Here is a 24,920-nt window from a genome sequence, read left to right on the forward strand (position 1 = left end):
CTAAAACCCAAACCCGATTAAGGGTAAATATCAGGTTTTAAGCTAGTCGGATCTAGATTCTGTTTTAACTTTTTCCATCTGAATCTGAATCTGAATCCGATTAAATCAGATCCGATTCTGTTTTAGATTTTTCCATCCGAATCCAACCAGTTGACATCCCTAATTGGATACAATCATACAAACATGAAACAATACCCAGATAGAAGCCTTTAGGTTAAAAAGACCGAGCATCTCCTTCCAACCATCAAAACTGCCAAAGTTCTGTTACCCAACATTTCAATGATGTCAAATATTTCATCCCACAAAATCCAAAATGATGGACCCAAGAGAAAGGATTTAGGGGGCGAATTCCCAGGTGACTGCCCAATATATCCTAGCCAAAATTGTTCAGGAGTTCAGGCACAATTTTCAGAGTTACACATACACAAGTTTCAGACCAGGGTTGAACTGATGTAGCTTCTGGACCCAGGTGCAGGACTACGTGGTTAAGATCCTAACCATCTTGATCTGATGACCTGCCACTTTAGTCAGTCAGAACCTAAACAGCCCCATTGTAACTCTTTCAAAATGTCAAACCTCTAATTGTCATATTGCAACATGTAAGGTTGACACAGTGTAAACCTCAAGGAACAATCCAGAAACAAGTGTTTGTATGAAGCATGAAAATTTGCCAGGGAAAACAATGCTCGATTTAAACATACCTGCGGTTCCGGCAACCCAATAACACATGCACATTCCACAACTTCAGCCCCAACACGCTCTGCTGACATGATAGCAATAAAGATGAGAGCAGTTAATGAGCTGACAAAAGCCACATCCTAGCCTCATTAAGTTATTTACTAGAGATGACCAAATTTATAATATCATATACACAGATTAAAGCTAGTCAACATTCAGATACACTTGGCATTACTGAAGAACCAGTACAAGTGCATGACTGCATGTGTATCTAAGATCAAGTCAAATGTTTTGTGTATATCTATACTAGAGCATGAAAAACATTTGAAACAAGAAAAAATATGAAGCTAAATAATTCTCCAAAACATGATCATTAATGATACAAAAGTAGGACAAAATATAAAATTTACAAATTTAGTAATGCAAGATGCTGCAAGAGAAAAAAATTGTTTTACTACTTCTACAAGATACATAACTTCAAAAAATATACATGTACTCTTTTGGCACATGACAACCATCTTCCCAACCTTTTAAACATGAAGACGAAATGCCCCACCCCATAAAAGTAGGATTGGGGGCTAAGACCAAGTTGACAAAAGAGGAAATTGCAAGTTTAAATACCCTCCATTCCAGTAGTGACAGCTATGTGATACTATGATAGGTAAAAAGGGCTAGCCTTAACACTATGAGTTCAATAACCCAAGAATGATGAAACTTTCATTATCAAAAGATATGACGACCCAATAGAACATGTTAAATGTCCCAAAGTATCGTCCACCAACCTCAACTCCATTCATATTAATTCCTCCCAAACAGGGTCTGTGAGAATTATCAGACCCAAAAATCTGAATTTTTCTAGTCAATCTGCACTGACTCCAAGTTGTCCTCTACTATTACTAACAATCAACCCTTGAGCTGCATTTTTACAACATAAAATACGATGTTTAGAGGGATGAAAATTCGGGACATTGAAGGCGGTTGAATTTTCAATCCACCCGCCCCTTCCAAATTTCCAATATATACGTCAGAAAGGCATGAATCATGATCCAAGAGCTGGTTTCCACTAAACCAAAAATGTAGACATGTAGATTACATCTGGCGTGTCAGATATGAAAAAAATAAAAATAAAAAAATTGAAAAATAAAGTGTTTTACTAAGAGTTTATTACCAATGAGGGTAGCAAGGCATTATGCCCTCCCACACACACACACACACATATATATAATATATATATATTGTTTATAGGAAATAAAATAAAGTACATCCAAACAGGCTTTGTAATGTTCTGATTTCTTTAAAATCTATGGTAGATAACCTATGTCACAGGGATTCGCCAAGACAGGTGCCGCACCCGCGTCGACGCGAAGCGACGCGGGTGCGCGTGCGGCACCCGGTGCGGTCATCCCGACCCTAGGTGTGGTCAACGCACCCAAGGTCATTTTAGTCCATTTTTTGGATTAAAAAAAATCTGCTTTGGAAAATAAAAAAAGAGACCCTTGCTTTAAATTCATTTAAAATGCATTGAACAACATTATTTTCAAGTGAATAAATTCTCATTAAACTCTCTCTCTCATTTAATAGTAATAAAACTTCCTCTCATCCACCAAAAACATAAAACGAGTTTCTCAACAAGACAGCTTTGGAAAGTGTTGATAATAGAAAACCGTTTCTTAAAATCTATCTTGGAAATTAAAAGCTTTCATTGAGAATAGGAAAGATCTCCTAAAGTCCAACGTGTAAATTAAACCCATATTTTGAAGTTTTAAATGATTTTATTTAGATTCTTGGAAATTACAAGCTTTCATTGAGAATAGGAAAGGTCCCCTAAAGTCCAACGTGTAAATTAAACCCATATTTTGAAGTTTTAAATTTTATTTAGAAGTTTCAATATAATTATATATATTACATTTTTGCCCCTGCTGCACCCCCCGCACCCTAGGTTTTTGAAAGTGCCGCACCCGCACCCATGTGACATAGTAGATAACCAAATAAAATTATCAATCTTATTGTTTTGTTTTCGAAAACTAAATTTCATCAAAAAACTAGATTTCTTAATGTCACAGATATTCTAAGAAGCTCATAAATTTAATTGGCATATATGTTATAGCATCACATGCAAACAATAATCCACAACAACTCTCACATTGCAATTCATGACTCCACAAGAAAACCAAGGCTGGCAAATTTTCCAAACCAGATCCATGACCTAGCAAATTGAGCCGTGCCAAACCTAACCCATATTGCTATAAGGTAAGGCATCAACTTAAAATTTAGACATTTAAATTCCACAATGGATCACAGTTTAATAATCACAACTCCCTTTAATGAATGTTTCATCTGTATTGTCAAAAAAAAGGAAAATAATGAGATATTCTTGAGAGAAGCCAAGTATTGCAATAAAGTTATTCACATAGGGTCCCATGAAGAAACGCCACAATAACCCATTACTAAGAGTACACAGTGGATCACTTTTTCAAAATAGTAACAACAAACAACTTCTTGTCAGTTAAAGGGTACTAGCAACACCAAGGTTCTTTGATATAATGAGTTGAACTCTTGCCATTAACTTTAAGAGACAATAGGTGAACACTCTCACTATGGACAACAGCCTTCTAGGTATCTCCCCCCCCCCTTTGAAAATGGTTTTCCTCTCAGTTAAGATCGTGTACACATTTATTTAGTGTGTTTTTAACATAAAATGAACAGTTGCCAACTATATCTCATCAAGCACTTTGTGGCTTGAATTTGCATAAATATACAACAAGAATTATGCAATGAATTTGAATAAAAGTACAAAGATCTGAACAACAAGCAAGTTGCTCCACCTACTGATGTAATCTCCGGCTGAGCAGAACATGTACATTTTGTGGCTTGTGTTCAATAGAAGCTTTAAGCAACAAGCAGAATATATAAAATAGAGGCAACCGTCTAGCTAGGGGCCACGTCCTTTACACAAAGACCACTGACCAGTCAGGCACTTGTTAGGGTGTGCACTTATTGGAACACCTCTGTTCTCTTGCATGCCTCAAGAACCAGATATGAGGATCACCAAGTGCTCCATCAAGGGCAAGATTAGTGTCCAGAGAACAAAACTGGCTGTAGTTTTTGAAATGATAAACCAAAATTGTTGTCAGTATATATGCTTGAAAAAGAATGCAGACTTTTCAGGGATGAATGCTATCGTCAGGTTCAATCCATATCTGTCACATGGGTTCGGATACGGGTACGGAAAGCACAACACAGCAACTTCAAAAAATGAGGTACAGGGACACAGCTATATATATATCAAGAAAGAGAGAGAGGGTTGGATATGTATCTATATTAAGATCCATATCCAAACCTACCTTATAAAAGGAGAAGGGTATAGCCCTTCGCCCTTCACCCTTTTCTATCTATCTCTCACTCTCTCTCCTTTCGAAGCAGCAAGAAGAAGAAAAGATGAGGGGCAGAGGTAGGCTCTCTCTCTCTCTCTAGGGTGGGAATGAGAGGGTTTCGAGTCTCCCTCTCTCTATTTCTTCCTCTCTCTTTTCTCTTCTTCCTTCTCTTTTTTCTTCTTCCTCCTCCTCCTCTTCCTTTTCTTCTTCTTCTTCTTCTTCTTCTTCTTCTTCTTCTTCTTCTTCTTCTTCTTCTTCTTCTCCTTATTCTTCCTCCCTGTCTTTCGCTCGAGAAACAAAAAAAAAAGAGAGAAAAAAGTTGGGTTGGATCAAGGTTGGACCTGACCCAACCCGGATCAACACGTACCCGTGCTGCGTCCAGTACGGGCACCCGTGTTGAGCCATGTCGACACGGGTAAGGCTGCCAATATGGAGTGTCTATATGACAGAGATCCATATCCAATAATGATGCAAGATGAACATTTGTGCTAAAATTTCTTTGCCTTATGCTTTATCCAGGATTAGGACATCCATACTGGCTAGCTCATGGAAGTATAACAAAGTGCCCATTAATGTTGAACATCACTTTTGATCTGCTGTCTATGATCCAGTAACTACTCGAAACTGAACTTTTCATAGTAAAATCTCTCCATTTTTCATCATATATATAGTACAAATCAGAGTTACCGGAAGGGAGGGCCTAGACAGTAGAAGTGTGCTTCCCCGATACACGCTTCGAAAGCGCAAAACGCGGTGCTTCCGAAATTCATGGGGAAGTGCAAGCTTATATCAGGAAGCACGTACCCGATTTACAAGTTTACTCTTTTTTTAACCTTTTTTCCCAAAAAAATTAAAAGAACGAGTTTTTTAATAAGGGCAAAATAGAGATTTTGAAAAACTCGTGAAAAACAAAACTCAAAAGAGGGCTTTAGGGTTTCTTTTTCACGCTGCATCCGAGTCTCCTCCTCCCTCTCTCTCTCTCAAGATTTGGCAACCGACCGAAGGAATCCAGAACTTCCGACGACCTTCACCGACGTCCGACGACCTCCACCGACCGACGATGAGGATATTCAAGTACGCACTCTCCTCTATCCATCTCACCCACGAAATACCGCTAATTATATGCACGATCAACAGCAAGAGCGCTTCTGGTGATCGATGGATGACACTTTTATGCTCTCTCTCTCTCTCTCTCTCTCTCTCTCTCTCTCTCTATATATATATATATATATATATATATATATATATATATATATATATATATATATATATCAATTTTAACTTCAAACCCCAGTGGTACGATACATCCACCATCACCAGTGGGGTCTGCCGAACCCCAGCTTGCCTTTAAAAAAAGGTGTATCGAGACATCCACCATGACAAACACCTCATAGCCAACAACAATAAGACCTCACACAGCCATAATCAAGGAGCCAAAACAGGAAGATGCATACACAACACAAACATGATACACCAAAAATCAGAAAATATAGCTACCGCCTGTAGTAAGAATAGTGAAACTTTTAACTGATTGTGGCATGTTCCCTACAGGCTACAGCCCAATTTGTGTTTTGCAGATTTTTTATTGTAAAATCGTGATTGCTCCCGATTCCCTCCCCACTAGTTACCCACTCGGCCTAGCCCATAGGATCAGTTTCACGCTTTCCTTTCTTTTGTTTTTCTTATATTTTTAAAATACTTAAAATTTTACTTCTTGTTTTTTTTTCTAAATGCATATTTCCTTTTCCAATATTTTACATGTAAAAATGTGAGAGAATATTTTAAAAATGCTTTTCTGATATTTTTACATATTTCTTATCGCATATCGGCTACATTATAACCTATTAGTGCATCAGTTATAATCTCTAGTTTTGCTTATCTACAAAATTCGAAAGGTTAATTTTCCACATTCCAAATTAATATAAAAAACAGAAGTTATTAGTATCATGTCTCTGTTATGATTGGCACCAGTATCCACATTCCACAACCACTTGGCACTTTTAAGGTTCCATATATGCTCTTTGTCTATTTTGTCCCAATAAAGATTCCGAATATTCTGAGTATACCAAGCTTTTTATTTTTCCCATTTTGATTATTGCAAGTCCCATTTTGAATATTTTGTATATTGTATATCGAGGATCTCATTATTAGGAGTTAATTTTTTTGTCATTTATGCAAGAGAACGATTCTCTCTGGTATATTTATAAGCTTAAATTCGCTAATTAAGCATGAATTCTTTGATATACCGAAGCTAAGCATACCCAGGCTCGGCTCATGTATTCTATCAGAAGAGTGGGGCAAATAATATGCTTCAGCTCAATGTTATTAAAAACGCGCCTCAAGGCGCAAAAAATGTCTCTCGCCTCAAGGCGAGGGCCTTTGTGCCTTGAGGCACAGGCATAAAGTGTAAAAGCCTCAAGGCATACGCCTCGAGGCAAGGAGCGCGTCGAGGTGAGGCGTTCACGCCTCATTTGTTTGGTCAACTGAGGGTCAAAGCCCTCATTTGACCAAAACTAAAATTTTATAAAAGCAGGGCCCCTGACCTTAATGAGGGTCGGGGGGGCCTAATTTTTCTATCTTCTCTCGCAATCCCTCTCTCTCTCTCTCGTCTCTCTTAGCCCCTCTCTCTCGTCTCTCACAGTCTCTCTCTCTCAATCCCTCACTCATCTCTCTCGTCTCGGTCTCTCCCACCTCTCTCTCTCTCTCTCTCGTCTCTCGCAGTCCTCTTTTGGGTTGGAGTTGGTGTAGCACTATCAGCATTATTCTCTTGGGTGAGGAATAGTAAAAAATTATGTTTACTTGATCATAATTATTATAGTTTCTCTTTTTATAACCATGTCTGTCTCTGATTTGGAAACGATTACTTTTTGCAGGTAGCGACAAAATTAAAGGTGTGTCTCTTTTCCATTTAGCAATCTAGTTTTAGTCAAGTGTTTGTAGAATTTATTTGTCTGCTATAGTTAAGCTCTCTATTGTTTTGGTTATAGTTGTAGTTGCTGATCGGTTTAAGGATATTCATATCCTTTTGTCAAGAATATAGACAGGCTATGCATGTTTTCTCTTTACGTGACATAGGATGCAAATATTGTTAATACATTCTGCTGTTATTTGCAGGGGTTTAACTCCCTGCCACCACACTCTGTTTTTCTCCACTTTTGATCTAGAGTGCAATAGCTCATCACACTCACACCTTTGTAAGTCTTTATGTTCAGTGCATATATGTTTCTGTCAAAAAAAAAAAAAAGGTTGGCCCACCTCATACATAATAAATTAAATTTGGAAACAAACTAAAATACATTCAAGTAAATAATTAAGGCATGCATATCGATTGACTGTTGGGACATTGTATGGTTTCTTTACTTTCTCAGTGGAGTCACTTAAAAAAAGAAAGAAAGAAAGCTAAGATGCATTTTCTAATTATGACATGTTGTTAATGCATCATTATAGGTTATTGTGAGGGTGAAGACATGTACGTTCTCACTGACTTCATGTGTTTGTGTTTCCATTAGTTTTCAATTTATATACGTTGATTCTTATTGAATATAAATCTAATTTTTTGTACTAATATATATTTTGTTATATGTATTTTTGAAGTTGAACAATGGTAAAAGCTATGTCACATGGGTGCGGGTGCGACACGGGTGCGGCGCGATTTTAAAATTTTTGGACACGGGGACTCGACTATATATATATATATATATATATAAAGTGCAAAGACACAGTCACAGTATGTGGTTGTGCACAGTTTGTGATTGTGTTGTGTGCACTGTCTGTGACTGTGCACAGCACAGTCCACTGTGCAGTGCCCCCCCCCCCCAAAAAAAAGAAATTTTTTTAAATTCCTAAGCCCAGAATTTTTTTTTTTAAATTCCAAAAAATGGACCAAAATGACCCTGGATGCGTTGATCGCACCCAGGGTCGGGTTGACCGAGTCTGAGTCACACCTGTGTCGGTGCGTGTCGACGCGGGTGCGTCGACCTTAGAGCCGAGTCTGTGTGACATAGGGTAAAAGATATAAGATGAGGTCATGGAGTTAAAGTTCTAAATCCCACTAAAGATCTCAAACTCGTAGGACACGTAATTTGCAATTATTGTCATAAACAGACTACATGAGGCATCTATAAGTTAAAGCATCACTTAGCTGACACAAAACATAGTGTAAGCATGTGCGAAGCGGTTCCACCTTATGTGAAAAGATTTTTTCAGAATCATCTAAAAGATCAAAAACAAAATAAACAAGAGGAAGAACAAAACAAGTTGGATATTGGGAGGATCTTTGTGAACAAAGAAGCACAACAAACCACAATAAACATTACTTTCAAAAGGGATGAAAGAATAAATGTATGTCGTGCCATTGGTAGATTTTTTTATGCAAATGCCTTATCATTTAATATTTGCAACAGCCCATATTTTGGTGCAATAGTAGAAGCTATTGCAAATTATGGGTGAGGGTTCAAATGGCCTTCTTATCACAAAATCAGAACCTGAATTTTGAAAGACAAGGTATATTATACTGACGAAATTTTAAAAGAGTTCAAAAATGAATGGCCAAAGGTTGGCTGCAGCATTATGGCAGATGGTTGGACAGATGGCAAAGAAATAAACTTAATTAATTTTCTTGTGAACAACTCATCTGGGACAGTATTTTTGAAGTCTGTTGAAATCAACAACATGAAAAAACTGGTGCAAATTTGTTTAAATTGTTGGAAGAAGTTAAAGAAGTTGATGAAACTAACGTAATGCAATTTATTATAAATAATGCACCAAATTATGTGGCAGCTGAGAATATGTTAACAGCAAGAAAAACATGTTTTTCGACACCATGTGTGGCGCATTGCTTAAGATACATCTATAATCATGCATGGGTATTAATTTGATGAGAAAATTCACAAAGAAGAAAGAACTTCTACGTTCAGTCGTCACTCATTTTGCTACAACATATCTCACGCTTCATAGTATTGGATGTTTTAAAAAATAGTTGAAGTCAATATTCCTGTCTTCAAATTTTAAATCATCTAATTACTATAAGAAATTTGATGCTAAGAACATTTCTTATATTGTTCTTAATGATCATAAGTTTTGGGTTGTCATATCATATGCAATTAAAGCTACACTGCCGCTCGTGAAAGTAATATAATTAATGGATGCAGATGAGCTTGCTATGGGATTTTTGTATGAGGCAATGGATAGAGCAAAAGAGGAAATTGCTTCAAACCTTGACAAGGTTGAAAAAAATATAAACCTATTTGGGATATCATTGATAGATGATGGGACTTGCAACTTCATAAGCCTTTGCATGCAGCTGCTTATTATTTAAATAATCGACCTTACTCATTTCTCAAAAAATTCCAAAAAAAAATTGGGCCGAAGCGGCTCTTGCATCGGTTTATCTCATAAATCGACTTCCATCCAAAAATTTGAATCAAATATCCCCTTTTAAAACCTTGTATAAAAAGGAACCCGACTACAATAGACTAAGAATTTTTTGTTGTAAATGTTTTGTCCTCACCGACAAGAATGATAAACTATCTCCCAAAGTTATTTCTTGTGCATTTTTGGGATATTCGAAAACACAAAAAAGGATTTACGTGTTATGATACTAAAAATGACAAAGTATATGTTTCAAGAAGCGTAACATTTTTAGAAAATATGAGTGGTTTTGAAGAACATAAAACTCATGAAGATAATGCGGATTACTCCTTTTTATTTGAATTATTATCTAAGAACGAGGATTTTTTTAGCGATGATGAATTAAATGAGGATGAGGACATAAGTGAAAGTATTCCGCAACCTATCCAACACGAAGAAGAAATAATAGTTGAACCAATTACCTATATACAGAGAGATGAAAGTACCTTTAAAAGTGCATTAGAGAAGTATAGTGACCCTAATGAACCTTACAACCATTCTCGAAAAAACAAAAGATCTAGGAAAAATCCTTCTAGATTTATATTCTACGAGTCTTTTTCTCCAAAACATAGAGCATGTCTTAGTGTCATTCACTCATATCAATAGTCTAGGAACTTTGAAGAAGCTAAGAAAATGATAGAATGGAAGGGTGTCATGGATAACGAACTTAGAGCCCTCAACAAAGCCAAAACTTGGATCTTCCAATATCTTCCAAAAGGAAAGAAATCAATAGAATGTAGATGGGTTTTTAAAGTTAAAACCAAGAGTGATCACTCTTGAAAGATATAAAGCTTGTCTTGTCGCAAAATGATATAGTCAAGAATATGGTATTGATTGCGAAGAAACTTTTGCCCCTGTTGCTCAGATGGTCGATGTAAGATGTTTAATCACTATTGCATCTATTAAAAAATGAAATGTTTACCAAATGGATGTTAAAAATGCTTTTTTAAATTGGGATCTTAATGAAGAAGTTTACATGGATGCTCCTCCTCGCATGGACGTACAAAAGAGAAAAGTCCTTCGTTTGCAAAAAGCGCTTTATGGTTTGAAACAAACCCCTAAGGCTTGGTATGATCGATTTAATGAAGTTATGATTCAAGAGAGTTTTACTTCATGCTACACTGACATTGCTCTGTTTGTCAAAAAGTCTAATGCAGGAATTGTGATTTTACTGTTGTATGTTGATGACATGTTGATAACAAGTAGTGACATAAAGGGCATCAAAAGTATTAAAGTCACTTTAAAAGAAAGGTTTGAAATGTCAGACTTGGGGTATTTGACATACTTCCTTGGTATAGAGGTAGCCTACTCTCATAGAGGTTATTTCTTGTCTCAAACTAAACTTGTGTGTGAGATTCTTGACAGATCAGGTATTTCTGACGATTAAATATGTGAGACCCCTGAAATTGTGGGATCAAAAATGAAGATCAATGATGGGATTCCTTTGGATAATCCTACTCCCTACTAGCAACTTGTGGGGTCTCTAATGTATCTTAGCATCACAAGGTTGGACATCTCGCATGTCGTGCACACTACAAGCCAATTCCAATATGCTCCTACATCCGTCCATATGGGAGTCGTTCTCTGAATTATCAGATACATAAGGAGAACCTTAAACAAGGGAGTTTTTCTTTCCTCATCTTCTGAGTTAAATTTAATTGCATATATTGACTCTGATTGGGGAGGTGACCCAAATAATCGTCACTCCACTACAAGATTTTGTATTTTTCTAGGTGAATCCCTAACCTCATGGAGATGTAAGAAACAACAGGTGTCTTTATCATCCACCGAAGCAGAATATCGAGTCATGGCTTCTACAACCATGGAAATTGTGTGGATTCATCAACTGCTACAACACATGGGGATTCAATTTCAAGGACCCACAAAGTTATGTTGCGATAATAAAAGTGCAATCTACATTGCTAAAAATCACATGTTCCATGAACGCACAAAGCATATTGAGATGGACTGTCACTACGTTAGAGAAGCATATTTGCAAAAAGTTATAGATCTTCCTTACGTGACTTCAGAGTATCAGTTGGCAAATTTCTTCACCAAGGCGCTCTGCTCTCCAAGATTCAACTTTCTTCTCGACAAACTCTCGATCATTGTGCCCTAAGTTTGAGGGAGGTTGTTAAATTGTATCTTTATTTTTTGTATACATATATTTATATATATAAAGAGAGATACATACACATGTATTATATATATATATATATATATATATTTCACATCACGTAGCCCCCAAGGGTATTTTGGTATTTTCCTCTTTTTGCGCATATTCACATTACATTAGTGAATATGTTTGTACATTTTTTTCCTTTTTTTCTTTTTCCTTTTTCTTTTTCTTCTTTTCCTTTTTCCTTTTTCTTTTTCTTTTTTTCTTCTTTTCTTTTCTTTCTTGTTTACTTAGTCAACTCTTGGAGGGGGTCCAACACTGCGGGAGCCCCTCCAAGGGTCCCTCTTTAGTATAAATAGAGGTGAACCCCCCTCATAAATGTATTCAATGCTTGGAGCATTGTTCTCCACTTGTTCAATAAAATTCTTTATATTTTGGCATTTGTGTTCTTCATTTGTACCTTGGATACATTTTGTTCTAAGTGTTCTTGTGCCTTTGTGCACATATTCCTTCGTGGAGGTGGTGCTTGTTTTGCACATGATCTCTTTTGAGATATTTTCACAAACTGTACATTATAAGTAGTCTTCCAAGAAGTTGCATATTGAACCGAAGCAAAATTTTAGATGAACAATCACAAATTTTAACCATCCACCTTAGATAATCTTTCAGTCAAAAGGAAGCTGAACAGAGTCAATGGACATTATACATAACCCAATATCTCAATCACAATGATTTAGCAGTTATACTTCATGAGCTCGTATATCTCTACTTGCATAATTACAAATAGAAAGGTGCTTGCCTAGTAGCCGTATAGCTGCACAAAGTGTTCCCCCAGTTGCCACCAAATCATCAATAACCAATATGCGCTCACCTGGCTGAACAGCACCAACATGCATCTCAAGACAATCACTTCCATATTCGAGAACATAGGCCTCTGAAATGACTTCACCTGATTATTTGATTTTAAGAAGGTTAGAAAATAAAAAACAGAAAGTACAAAAGAAAAACAGTTCCATTTAGCAGTTTTAACAAGTTCTGAAATTTAAAAAAATCATGCAAAATTGCACCTCTAATGAACAGTATAATTTTCACAGACAACAATTCACACAGTTTTTCTTTTCTGGTTTAGTGGTTTTCCCTTTTCATATTTTTGTCAAAGAAAGTTTAAGACATAATTAGCTGAATTGCAGTACACAATATTATATACCAAGACGCAAAGAAGAAATTTGTTTAGGCATCATTTTGTGAATGTCACAAACCAAGACTTTACTTCTGGAAGCACCTTTACAAAATGTAAAATATGTCATCCAATTCATCAAAACCTAAAGCTATATAGGTTGTGGAAGGAAATTTTGGTAAAACTTGTGATAACGCCATTAGAAACAGCAATCCAAAGCAGTGATGGACATTCTGAGAATGCACATAAAAGGATCTGAGTTGCAGAGGGCTAATGTGATCAGGTTTCAACCTAAGCTTTTGGTTTTTTACAATCATTTATACAATAAGAGGAATGCCTAAATTATATGGTTGCATGTCAGAGAAGTTTATAAAGGATGAATGAAGAGAAAACACGTGGACCAAATACAATCTCAATATTCTGAAAACATATTTTGAATAGAGCAAATGCTTAAACAATTCTCCATATACATAGCTATTTAAAGTATGTTGTCATTTTGAAATATAGAGTTGTTCTCAAGGTTGTTAAAATAATAATTTGTGCTAAGTATCTCAAAACTGACAGCCAAGCTACAATCAAGTTAAAAGTAGAAAAATATGGGGGGCACCATGCCAACCACAAAACATTTACAATGTCTCTGCCTCTTGTGGATTTCAGTCCAAACCAGGTTTTGCATGCAAAACCTGGCTTGAAACCCAAAACCAGGTTTTCAACCTGGTTTAGGGTGTCATCCAAACAGGCCCATAAGAGATGGCAGGGTTTCATCTCATCTTGAATTAACTAGTAAACAAAAAATAGCAATTGGACCAGAAAACAATTACCTGGCAATTTTTTTGGTTTCCGCAGGGGTACAAACTTAGCACCTAAAGCCAGAGCAATTGAAGGGCCAAAGATAAATCCTCTAGCTTCAATTCCTAGAAGAAAAGTTAAATATTAATTATGACCACTGCATAATGCCCTTTTCCTTCAAAAGAAAAAGAATAGCAATATCAGTAGATAAAATAAAACTTGGAAAATAAATCACATCACTCATAACAAGATAAGACCCAGAATGATTTTCTTTGTTGGTTCATATCGCCGACCCCAATTGTTTGGGATGAAGGCGTAGTTGTTGTTGTTGTACTCATAACAAGATAACATTAACTCATCAAAGACATATACACATCATGATTAGAAAACTTTTGTTTCAGAAAGAAAGAAAAGATGATTTATTTATCAAAAGAAGCATTAGACAAAAATTTCAATGGGTTTGGTGACAAGGCATCACCCAACCACAGTCTAGTGAGCAGTAGAGCTGAGAAAGATGGTGGGCTCCAGCCAGATGAACAAATTGTTTGACCACCTGCATCTCAGACAAAGTGATACATCAGCCATGACCTTTTTATGAACATTCTAATATCAGAAAAGTAATACCTTAATGTACACGGATTCCCTTTCCAATCAAACTTTCCACCAGGATGTTAACAACCAGCGTTTCCATACAAATCATGATCTCTTGTTTCTTCTAAATTTTTGTGGGAAGGCAAGAGGCATCCCAAAATTTGAGACAGAAAGTGGAGCACTCCCTTGCAAGTAATCTCCAAAAAACCTGCAACTCTAAAACCAGTGAATTATAGTTTTTTTATTATTATTATTTATTAGATATTTAGTTTTTCTGTTCTATGTTGCGCTAAGGTGTTTTATATGACTACTGAGTTGCTATGTCACACAGATGCTGCATTTTCACTCCCGCACAATGCCTCCACTTTCTATTCCATTAAAGCAACAGGAATAGTGACTTCTACATCAAAGTAGGTTCTTAGGCTTATTCTGATGTCCATTGGTCAATCTTCGATTAGAAGCAACACCTGTGAGATGGTAACATAGCATCTTCCATCGTGACTTCATGGTTGTTCCTTTTAGGTTGAGAAATCTAGCACATGCATTTGTTGACCAAGTTGCACTATGACCAGCTACTTGCCCCTTTTGCTTTTTCTAGTCACTATGGTTGCCAGTATAATGTGCTTATATTATCTTCATTTCAAAATGAAATGTTGTGCCTTTTTTTACTCATAAAGATGGTATTAAATCCAATAACTATTGAAAGAAAAATATCAACATTTTTGTTCTCTAAATTAGCCAAAGACTAATGGGAAGTTCTCCCTTGTGGGCATTCATCTAAGTAGTCAAAAGTGCTAGTTGGCTCATAAGCGTCAGCCCCCCTGAAAGGCCTAGTCAATGCTTGGTGGGACTAGTAGGCCTAGTTAAGACCAAAAAACCAACAAATTTAAAAAAATAGAATAAATTCTTAAAAATAATATAAAATACATATTCAACACAATTTATGAAGCTAAACAACTAAAACTTAAAAAATTATTATAAAAGCAAAGGCACTTGCCTAGGCACCTAGGTGCTCCTAAGAGGTAGACTTGCACCCTAAGTCACGGGGATTCGGCCAACCAGGTGCCGCACTGGCGTCGATGCAAAGCGACGTGGGTGCATGTGCGGGTGCAGTCAACCCGGCCCTGGGTGCGGTCAATGCACCCAGGGTCATTTTTGTCTAATTTTTAAACTTTAAAAAAAAATTTGCTCGATGAAAAGGGTTGCAAAGAGGAGGATTAGGGCAAAAAAATTTTGCCCTAATCCTCCCTTCCTCTCCTCCCGACCTCTTCGCCGGACCCCAACGCCGCCGCCGACCGCTCCGTCGGACCTCTCCTCCTCAGGTACTCTCCTCTCTGACTCCCTTTGCTCTCCTCCTCTCTAACTCCCTTTGCTCTCCTCCTCTTCTATCAGTCTTCCCTCTCTCCCTCTTAGAATGTTGGGGAGGGGCTCCCTGCGCTCTAAGTTGGGGGAGCGGTGTTGTTTCCCCTCCTCGTTCCTTGTTCCCTCTCCCAGAGGTTGGGGAGGGGCGCAACCCCCTCCCTCTGCGCTCGAGTTGCGAAGGAGGGGTGTCATCCAGTGAAGATCAACCCTTAGACCAACAGATTTTCGATATCTGAACAGGTTTTTTCAGTAATCAAGAATTCAACAACTGCAATTTTTTTGGCTCAAAAAATTTAGTTTTTGTCAAAAACAAATTTGACCCAAGGGCCGATATTCACTAAATAAAACATGTAGATTATATCTACAGTGTCAGATTGAGTTGAAACATATTTCTTAGAAAAAAAAAAAGAAAAAGTAAATATTGTGGTTCTAAAAAATGGTTTATTCCAGAAGAATATTAGTGATATTTAGGATCGACAGTTTTAATCAAATACAGGTGGTCCTATATATGCATTGTTTAGTTAACTGTATAATTATAATAACGCAGGTAATGGTTAATGTGTTTTTTTTTTCATTTTGAGTACACTGAATGTTACATATTTTTCTTGTACCTTTCGATATTTATTTATATATATTACTACTATATTTTTTAGAACTTATGGTATATGTTATTGACTTTGCACTCAATATTATAAATCTTGATTGTGTGCATAATTGATTTTAATATAAATTTTTTTGTGTTTTGAGGACAAATATGACGGATAAAGGAAAAGGACTTGCGTCATTCGCATCCCCACATGTGAGTTCTGCTGCTAGTGTTGCTGATAGTTATAGTGGGAGTGATGATGTGGGGCTACTATGAATACATGTAGATAAGCTTGCAAAAATTAGAGAAGAAGGTGGTGGAAACAAGAGATTTCGATGCAAGCTCTGTGAAAGAGATTTTGTTGAGTCTTACACAAGAGTTAAGGCTTATTTGTTGAAGATACCAGGACATGGCATTTCAAAATGCATAAGAGTTGATGAGGCAATGCAAAAATAATACAAGAAAATACAAGAAGAATATAAGAAGAGGAAGACAATGAGTGATTCTTGTGCAATTAGTGTGTCATTTTTAAGCCACCAAGAAGATGCTCAAAAAAAAAAGTAAATGTAGGAGGTAGAGGAAGAGGAACGATACAAGCATTATTCAATATATATAGAAGGAAGAAGATGTATAGAAAAGTAGCGAGGTATTTTTATTTTAGTTCACTCTCATTTAATGCAGCTAGAAATCCTTATTAGAAGGATTTAGTTACTTCTTTGGCAAATTATAATTTGAGTGGTTATATACCTCCGAGCTCAAAAAAAATATGAACAACACTTCTTCCAGAAGAGAGGGCAAATGTTAAGAGATTGCTAGAAATTAAAAAATATTCATAAGAGCAAAATAGAGTTTTCATTGTTTCTGATGGGTGGACAGATATTCAAAGGCGCCCACTAATCAATTTCATTGTTTCTTAGCTTAGTGGCTTAGTATTCTTGAAAGCAGTTGATGCATCGGGGGAATATAAAAATGCTGCGTATTTGAAGGGGTTGTTTATAGAAGTAATAAGAGAAGTGGGTGATCAGAAAGCAGTACAAATCATCACAGACAATGCTCTAGTTTGTAAAAGTGCAACATTGAGTTTATAAAGTGAGTATCCTCATATTTTTTGGACTTCTTGTGTAGCAAAGGGCTTGAATTTGACCCTTAAGAGCATCTGCAGCCCCAAAGAAGAAGAAAATTTACCAACATATGCTCTATGTTCATGGATTAAAGAATTAAAAAAATTTGTTAAAAGCATTAAAAATTTGTTGTCAACCATCATCATGCTAATGCTATGTTTAATAGGCATTCTGATCTAAAATTGTTGAAGGTCGCTGAAACATGTTTTGCGCCCATCATTGTGATGGTGAAGAGGATTAAGAAAGTGAAGAATGCTTTGATTAACATGATGACTGATGAGAATTGGACATTTTATCGTGTTGATGATGATGATGTCAAGGCTCAAGAAATTATAAAATTTATTGTTGATGAAGAATTTTGAGACAGGGTCGTATATTTTTTTCAATTTACTCAACCTATTTGAGAAGTGTTGAGAAAAGTTGATAAGGATGAACACATGCTTCACAAAGTTTATGAAATGTGGGATAATATGATTGAAAAAATACAATTTGTAGTTTTCAAGCATGAAGGAAAAAATCCTGCAATGGATGATTCAAAAATTTTTAACAATATTCATTCAGTTTTAGTCAGAAGATGGAATAAGAACAACACTCCCTTGCATTGCATGGCAAATTCTCTTAATCCAAAATATTATGCAAAAAAGTAGGAGAAAGGTGGTATTTGTCGTGTCCCTCCAAATTTAGACCCAGAGCTGTCAAGGCATCGAAATATGTGTATGACAAAACTTTATCCAGAATCACATATTCTAAATCAAGTCACACAAGAGTTTGAAATTTTTGCATCTTCGAGATTATATGGACAAGCATTACTCGCGAGAGAGAAGAATAATATAGATCTTATTACATGGTGGTCAACATTTGGATCAGAAACACCTCTTTTCCAGCGTCTTGCATTGAGATTGTTATCTCAGTCTGCCAATTCATTATGTTGTGAAATAAATTTGAGCACATATTCTCAAATCCACAACATGAAAAGAAACAAACTCACCAGCAAGCGTGTAGAGGATTTAGTATATGTCCATTCAAATCTTTAACTAATTTTGCGACCCAATGATGAATACAGGTACTAATTTGCTCTTTTAGTTATTTAACTATTTTTTAGTTTTTTCATTTAAATATACTTATATTTAACATTTTCAAATTGGGTTTGTAATGTAGACAAGGATCATCCAAATTTGAGGATGTAAACCCAGAAGAGTGTCTTAGAAGGAGAACATGATTTCAACATTACAAACATGGATTTATCTGAGCTCAGTCTTCCTTCTTACGATGCATTTGACGATGAAGAAAAAAATTATTAGGATTCATTATCTCATCATAATATACGTTGTGTAGGATATACTTTTGGTATGTAATTATGCATCTTTTTGTTTCTTTTGTTAGTATACTATATAATTTACTTCTTTTCGGCTTTACTTATTTGATTGTTTTTATATTTGTAGTGTTGGTTTTTATATTGTAGAGTAGAATTGTAGATTGTTAATTTGATTTATTGCATGCATGATGATGACTTGATTTGATAATATTGTGATAATTGTTTTTATTTCATTAGTGTTAATGTTGTTATCTGTTAAAACTTAAAAATTATATATATAATATATATATTCATTTTTTTGCCGCACCCCCGCACCCGCACCTGCACCCGCACCTATGTGACATAGCTTGCACCAATAATCCAAGCAGCCAAGGCAGGATTTTAATTGCATGGGCATTCATAAACAACTAACCAATAAAATAAATCTTGAACCCCTACGGAAAGGTATGATAGCATAATTGCCAACTCAAATAAATTCACCAATAATGTTAAAAGGCATTACGTTGACAATATCTTGTTTTCTTTTTCCTGAAACTGCTTAAGTTCAATTGCTTTAAAAGAACGAGAATCCTTCCCAAATTTAACCAGGACAGATGGGAACACCCACTTTAAATATGTTCATGTATATGTGGTACCCTTGATGCCTTCTTTTTCTCTTTTCCTTTTGCACTAGCTATGGTACCCGCACACTCCATTTTACCCGCTGTACCAGTGTCGAAACAACAAGCGTCAACACCCGGACATGCCATTTTACCCTCCTTACATACAAGTTTGTATTCGATTTGTAATTTATAATTATATTTTCAGTTTATAATTTCATATTTTCAGTATATAATATATATTTTAGATATAGCATATATATTTAGATTATATTCAGTTTATTTTGAATTTATATGATATATATAGCCATGCCCCCGTAACTACATTTTTTGGAATTGTCGTGTTGTACCCTCTGCACCTGTACCTGTACTCGTACCCAGGTAACATAGTGCACTAGGCAGCATTTTTTGATCTTTTCTAAGATGCCAAATCAATTGCAAAAAATAATATGCTCGATATTATAGACCCCATCCAAATTCCCAACAAATGAATAATCCCGTTGTGGATTCTTTTGTCATGCCTGCAACAAAGTGAGCCTATATAGCTTATGCACATCCACTCATTGCTGTAGCTTTTTTCACCCATATTCCTTCTGATGCCTAAATCAGATCGATAGACTACAAATGTTTGCAAAAAAAAACAATAAACTAAGTGTAGCATCACATGCATATCTTTTTTTTTCTCCTTTTGTATTTCCCAGCCACACAATTGAAGAGACGAATTTTGCTTTGAACTAGATTACGTTCCATGGTTTCCAACACCTACGGCAGTTTGGTAAATAGCCAACACAACAGCTCCACCCTTTGCATGCAAACACATTGTTCCACAAACAATACAAATCGACAAATGCTGACCTTTTCTACATTCCATTCTCACCAACGAAGACGAATCTGTCCTTTACGCAGACATGCAAGTCCATGCAATTCGTAAAAACCTTCAGATGCAGTTGGCTCATTGAGTCCCATCAAATAATAAATGTTTAGGTAACACCCCTAGGAATTTACATGATCCGATAGTTTTTTCACAGTGATTATATATTTGCAAGCATCTATTTTCACTAACATCCTCAAAATTCAAGCTTCCCTACTTTAAATCAGGAAGCAAGATCTTAGATGATACGCAATCGTCTGCACGACCATGAGACCAAAAAAAAAACATAATACAGTAAAATAACAAGCAGTTGCAGCAACGAAACTCCGGCTAGCGGATAAAGCAAGATACCGGCGACGACGGAGATCTTCATGTCTTTGTACCGGTCGACGAAGAGATCAACGACGTTTCTGAAAGCTTTGGGACGGAGGAGCAGCGTAGTGATGTCCTGGAACATGATTCCTGTCGGAAAAGAGCAAAGAGCACGCAGAAGTTCAGGAACGAACGAATACAAACAACACGAGACGATGAGAAAGAAAAGGAAAGAGAGAAGGGAAGAACTAAGAAGCAGAATCGAAGAGCAGAGGAGGACCTGGCTTGGGAAAGTGAGGGACGACTCTGATCGCGTCGGAGATGGTCTGGAGACGAGGATCGCCATCGGCCAACATCTAGGCCTAGGGTTTCAACGGAGAAGAAGAAGGAAAATCTCGCTCTCGCTCTCTCCCTCGGCGGAGAGTCACAGCAGGAGGAAAGGGTTTCTCAAAAAAGGAATTCCCTCGCAAAAAAAAAAATCACACACCCAACCGGCAATTTTCACTCCGACTGGCGGCTTCTGCGTAGGGATTTGTTTATATAGTGTAACATTATTACTTAAATACCCCTGAGAAATCTTTGTATTTTCCCTTTCATAATGGCACGGTGGGTTGAGCACACCTGACCAGGTGCTTGCACAAGCTCGACGCCAAGAAAACGTTAGATCGAACCCGGTTGCTTTCACGATGTACCCTATTGCTTTCATTTTTTTTTTTTTATAATCCAAGGAAAAACACCCATACTGACAACATTGTTTTAATCTATTAATAAGGACATAAAGGGTTCAAATTCAAGTTGGATGTAGTAAATACCATATCCCACAAACCTGATGTTGGATGAATTGATTCTAATTTGAATTTGAATCTGAATCTGAATTTGAATCTGAATCTGGACAACTAAAAGCTCGTACCATTTTTTTCCTTTTGAAAAACATGGCAGCATGATTATGGGTTGCCCGTTGGTTGAATCCATTTGGGTTGGGCCCTGGCAAAGGTTTTGACCCCTTGCTTGGTCCGGCCTTTTAAAGGTCGGGTTTAATTAGCTGTTTCCAATGACTGTTTAACCCACCTAATGAACGGGTTAGGACAAACCAGACCAGCCCATATCTATGCCATAGTAGTACTTTAGGGTATGTTTGACTCCCTGACCAGGTTAGGACAGACAGGACAGTGGTATTGTCCAGGTCCTTAATGGGAAACTATACAAAAGATAGTGTATTTTGTGTCCTTTGGGTATGTTTGGTGTTTGTTCCATAATAACAACTGTATCAAGTTCAACATTTGTTTGGATCTTACTTGGATGTTGTGTTTTAAATGTCTATTGAGAGTCAGATTATTTTATTTGGGATCGTATGACCTGATTTGTCATCCATTTTACATGTTTTAACAAATTTATTGTGAATTTTTTGCTCGAATATGAATCCAATTAAGAAAGTATGTTCATCTTCTTTATTATTTTTTACACAACTTTTTTATATCAATTTTTTTTCTTCTTTTTCATTATTTTCTTCAACATGTTTAGCTTCTCCCTCCTCTTCATCTTGTTCATCATCTTCATATTCGTCCGTATCCCTACCACTCTGCCACATTATTACATGTCAATTTTGTGAAAAAAAAAGGAATAAATATTAGCTACAATACGTAATACACAATAACAATAAAATTTAAAATAATAATAATAGAAGAGAGTCTAAAAACATAATTATATTCTAAAATTCTTGAAAAGAGAAAAATACATATATCGATCTTCCATCATCATCATCTTCTATCAAACCATTTATTTTATCTACCCTTCTTGAAACCCTTGGTCACCTCGATGGCCATCTTGAACTGAGTGTTCCATTGGAGGTGCCCACCCTTCTTGTCGCCAAGCATCTCACCCAAGCTCCCGTTGGGCATGTATAGGTTGGTCTCCTAGATCGAACAAAACCCCAACAACCGGACGATGTAGCGGTGCTAGATGTGGCTAAGCATCTAGATCTCGGCATTGAAATCGTGGTGGTGGTGGGAGGAGTTCCAGCACATCACTGTAAGTTACTTCATGGTCATTTCATCGTCATTGGGCATAACTCCCTTGTAGATGATCCCGACACCTCCCTTCCCGATTGTGTTTCCTTCTTTTAGGCAGTTGAAGATGTCATCGCAGAAGAAATTCAGATGCTGGAATGCAGAGAACTTCCATGAGCGGGTGGCCGTGGATTTCTTAAGGGATCACACCTAGTTCGCCGGAACCAGCCCCTCCCCTTCTCCATCTAAAACCCTAGCTGCCACCTCCCGAAAGAGATAGAGAATCTCTATTATTTTCGTAAGAGGGGTGAAACAAAAATTTTATCTTAATATGGATGCGGCAGACCGCGTCTGCTGCATCCAATGTATGTTGGAGCCAACGTTCTTTTTGGATTTTTCATCCCGCACAATGAGCGGGACGCACCATAAAACAAGCCTTTGGTCAGTCCTCTACCCCCATCCGGTATCCTTCATTCACTCACTTTTATCGGTATTAACCCCACGAGCAACATGGTTTTTTGTCAGGGCCTCTACCCCCATCCCGTATCCCTCATTCACTCATTATATGCAATGTATCACAAATCGCGATTGTAGTAACATACTACTAATTTGTGAGATATTGTTTTGTTTATTAATATCGATTTGTAAGCTATTATGTTGAATTTTTTTATCGATTTGTAATAAATTTTGCGATATATGTATCAATTTGTAAGATATTTTGTAGTGTTGATTTGTAAGCTATTATGCTGAATTGTCATATCAAGTTGTAATATATTATGTGATATGTATATTGATTTGTAAGATATTATATATTTTCTAGTATCGATTTGTAAGATATTTGTAGAAAGACTTTTAAAATATATGCATGTAGAAATACATTGTTACGCACTTGTTGTGACGATTTTTGTATTCAAATCGTTGTTCATTTAGCGATTTCTATTGAAATTGCTTCACAATATCGTAGATAGAACTAAATCACTATCGTCAATATATATATACGACAAATTGTTTCTTTTATTGGCATGGTAAGTAACAACTCGATGCAGAGTATAAGCAAATAACAAATCGGTGTTGCTTTTATACTGCGATTCATTCAATTGTTTCTTTGACTTGGTTAACTTTATCGGTATCCATTGTTATATGCATCATAGTAAACATATGTGTTTGCTAACGCAAATTGATATCTTGCGTATAACAATAATGAGTTTATCATCTGGTTGTAATGAAGATGATTTATCTCAATCATTTGAAAGATATAGAGAAGTGAACATTTGTACTAATGACGCACCTGAAGAAGTGAACATGTGCATTAATGATGCACATGATAACAAGGGTGCACGCAATGGATTCACTTTTGACTTGAATGTTCCAGCAGAAGAAATTCAATTCGATAATAAGGTAGACAATCATGACAGTATACTTGATAAAGGTGTAGGCACTAAGAATGTACATGATAGTACACTTGACTCTGATCCCATAGAACGAATGTAGTTTAATAATAAGGATGCTACATATAAATTTTATAATGGTTATGCATTAAAATTTGACTTAAGTGTTAGAAGGTATTCTTTGTCAAAAAATACACAGGGTGTCATGATGAGAAAGACATATGTTTGTTCAAAGGAATGTTGAAAGAAGTCAAATGGAAATCCAACAAGGAGTATGCTAGAATCAAGATGTGGATGTCCAGCGAGAATGGTGTTAAGAAGACTTTCGAATGGGAAATATGTAGTTTGTACTTTAATCAGTTATCATAATCATGATTTATCTGCTTTATTTATGATTCCTATGTTAAGGTCACATCTGAAAGTAACTGAAGCGCATGTTGCAATTGCTGAAATAACTGATACCGTCGGCATTGCAACAAGGAAGACGTATAATTTATTCGCGCACATAGATGGTGGTCGTGAGAAAGTGTTATCCACACCTATGGATCTAAGAAATCACTTGACAAGGAAGATGACAGATAACATGAAGAATGGAGAAATATGTTATTTGGTTGATTACTTACAGAAGAAATCAAACATTGACCTGGTTTCTTTAGTGCAATGCAACTGGATAAAGATAAATATGTTGTGAATATGTTTTAGGTAGATTCAAAGTCAATAGTAGATTATGAATGCTTCAATGATGTGTTTGTTTTTTATATGACAGTGGAGATTAATATTGAACAGTGGTCATTTGCGCAGTTTGTCGAAGTGAAGCATCACTCACAGAGTTGTATATTAGGCGATGTTTTTTTGTATGATCAGACCAAAGAAAACTTTAAGTGGTTGTTCAGAGTATTTACACACACAATGAATGGGAAACAACCTAAAGTTGTACTTACAGATGGTGATCATGCAATTGTGGCTGCAGTGTCTCATGTGTGGCCAAATGCACATCATCGTCTATATTTGTGACATATCTTTCAAAATGCAACAAAGAACATAAGATACATATTTAATCAGAAGACAGAGTTTGACAAAAAAATTATAAAGTGTGTACTTGAGAGCATAGATGAGGTCACCTTTATGTCTGATCGAGAGAAAACGATTTAGATATACGACCTTGAAGATTGTCTGTGGTTACAAAATTTATATGCAGAAAAAGAGAAGTGGGCATTGGCATA

The 24,920-nt window shown here is 36.3% G+C and overlaps 1 protein-coding gene across 3 annotated transcripts in view; it reads right to left on the minus strand.

Moving 5' to 3' along the window:
• Positions 1-20,798, minus strand: part of LOC149838536 (adenine phosphoribosyltransferase 2-like) — a 37,306-nt gene extending 16,508 nt beyond the window's left edge. For 2 of the 3 annotated variants that reach the window (XM_090007721.1, XM_090007723.1), the window contains exons 1-5: positions 20,584-20,798; positions 20,343-20,453; positions 13,579-13,671; positions 12,380-12,529; positions 702-760 (exon numbers count right to left, since the gene is read on the minus strand). In XM_090007721.1, the coding sequence (XP_089863847.1) occupies positions 702-760; positions 12,380-12,529; positions 13,579-13,671; positions 20,343-20,453; positions 20,584-20,659 (489 nt within the window). In that variant the 5' untranslated portion in view covers positions 20,660-20,798. The remainder of the gene's footprint in view (positions 1-701; positions 761-12,379; positions 12,530-13,578; positions 13,672-20,342; positions 20,454-20,583) is intronic. The other variant, XM_090007722.1, reaches the window with a different exon arrangement.
• Positions 20,799-24,920: the final 4,122 nt, after the last annotated feature.

The sequence above is a fragment of the Nuphar pumila genome, chromosome 5, assembly GCF_984573655.1.
Source record: "Nuphar pumila chromosome 5, dmNupPumi1.hap1.1, whole genome shotgun sequence".
Taxonomy (NCBI): Eukaryota; Viridiplantae; Streptophyta; class Magnoliopsida; order Nymphaeales; family Nymphaeaceae; genus Nuphar; species Nuphar pumila.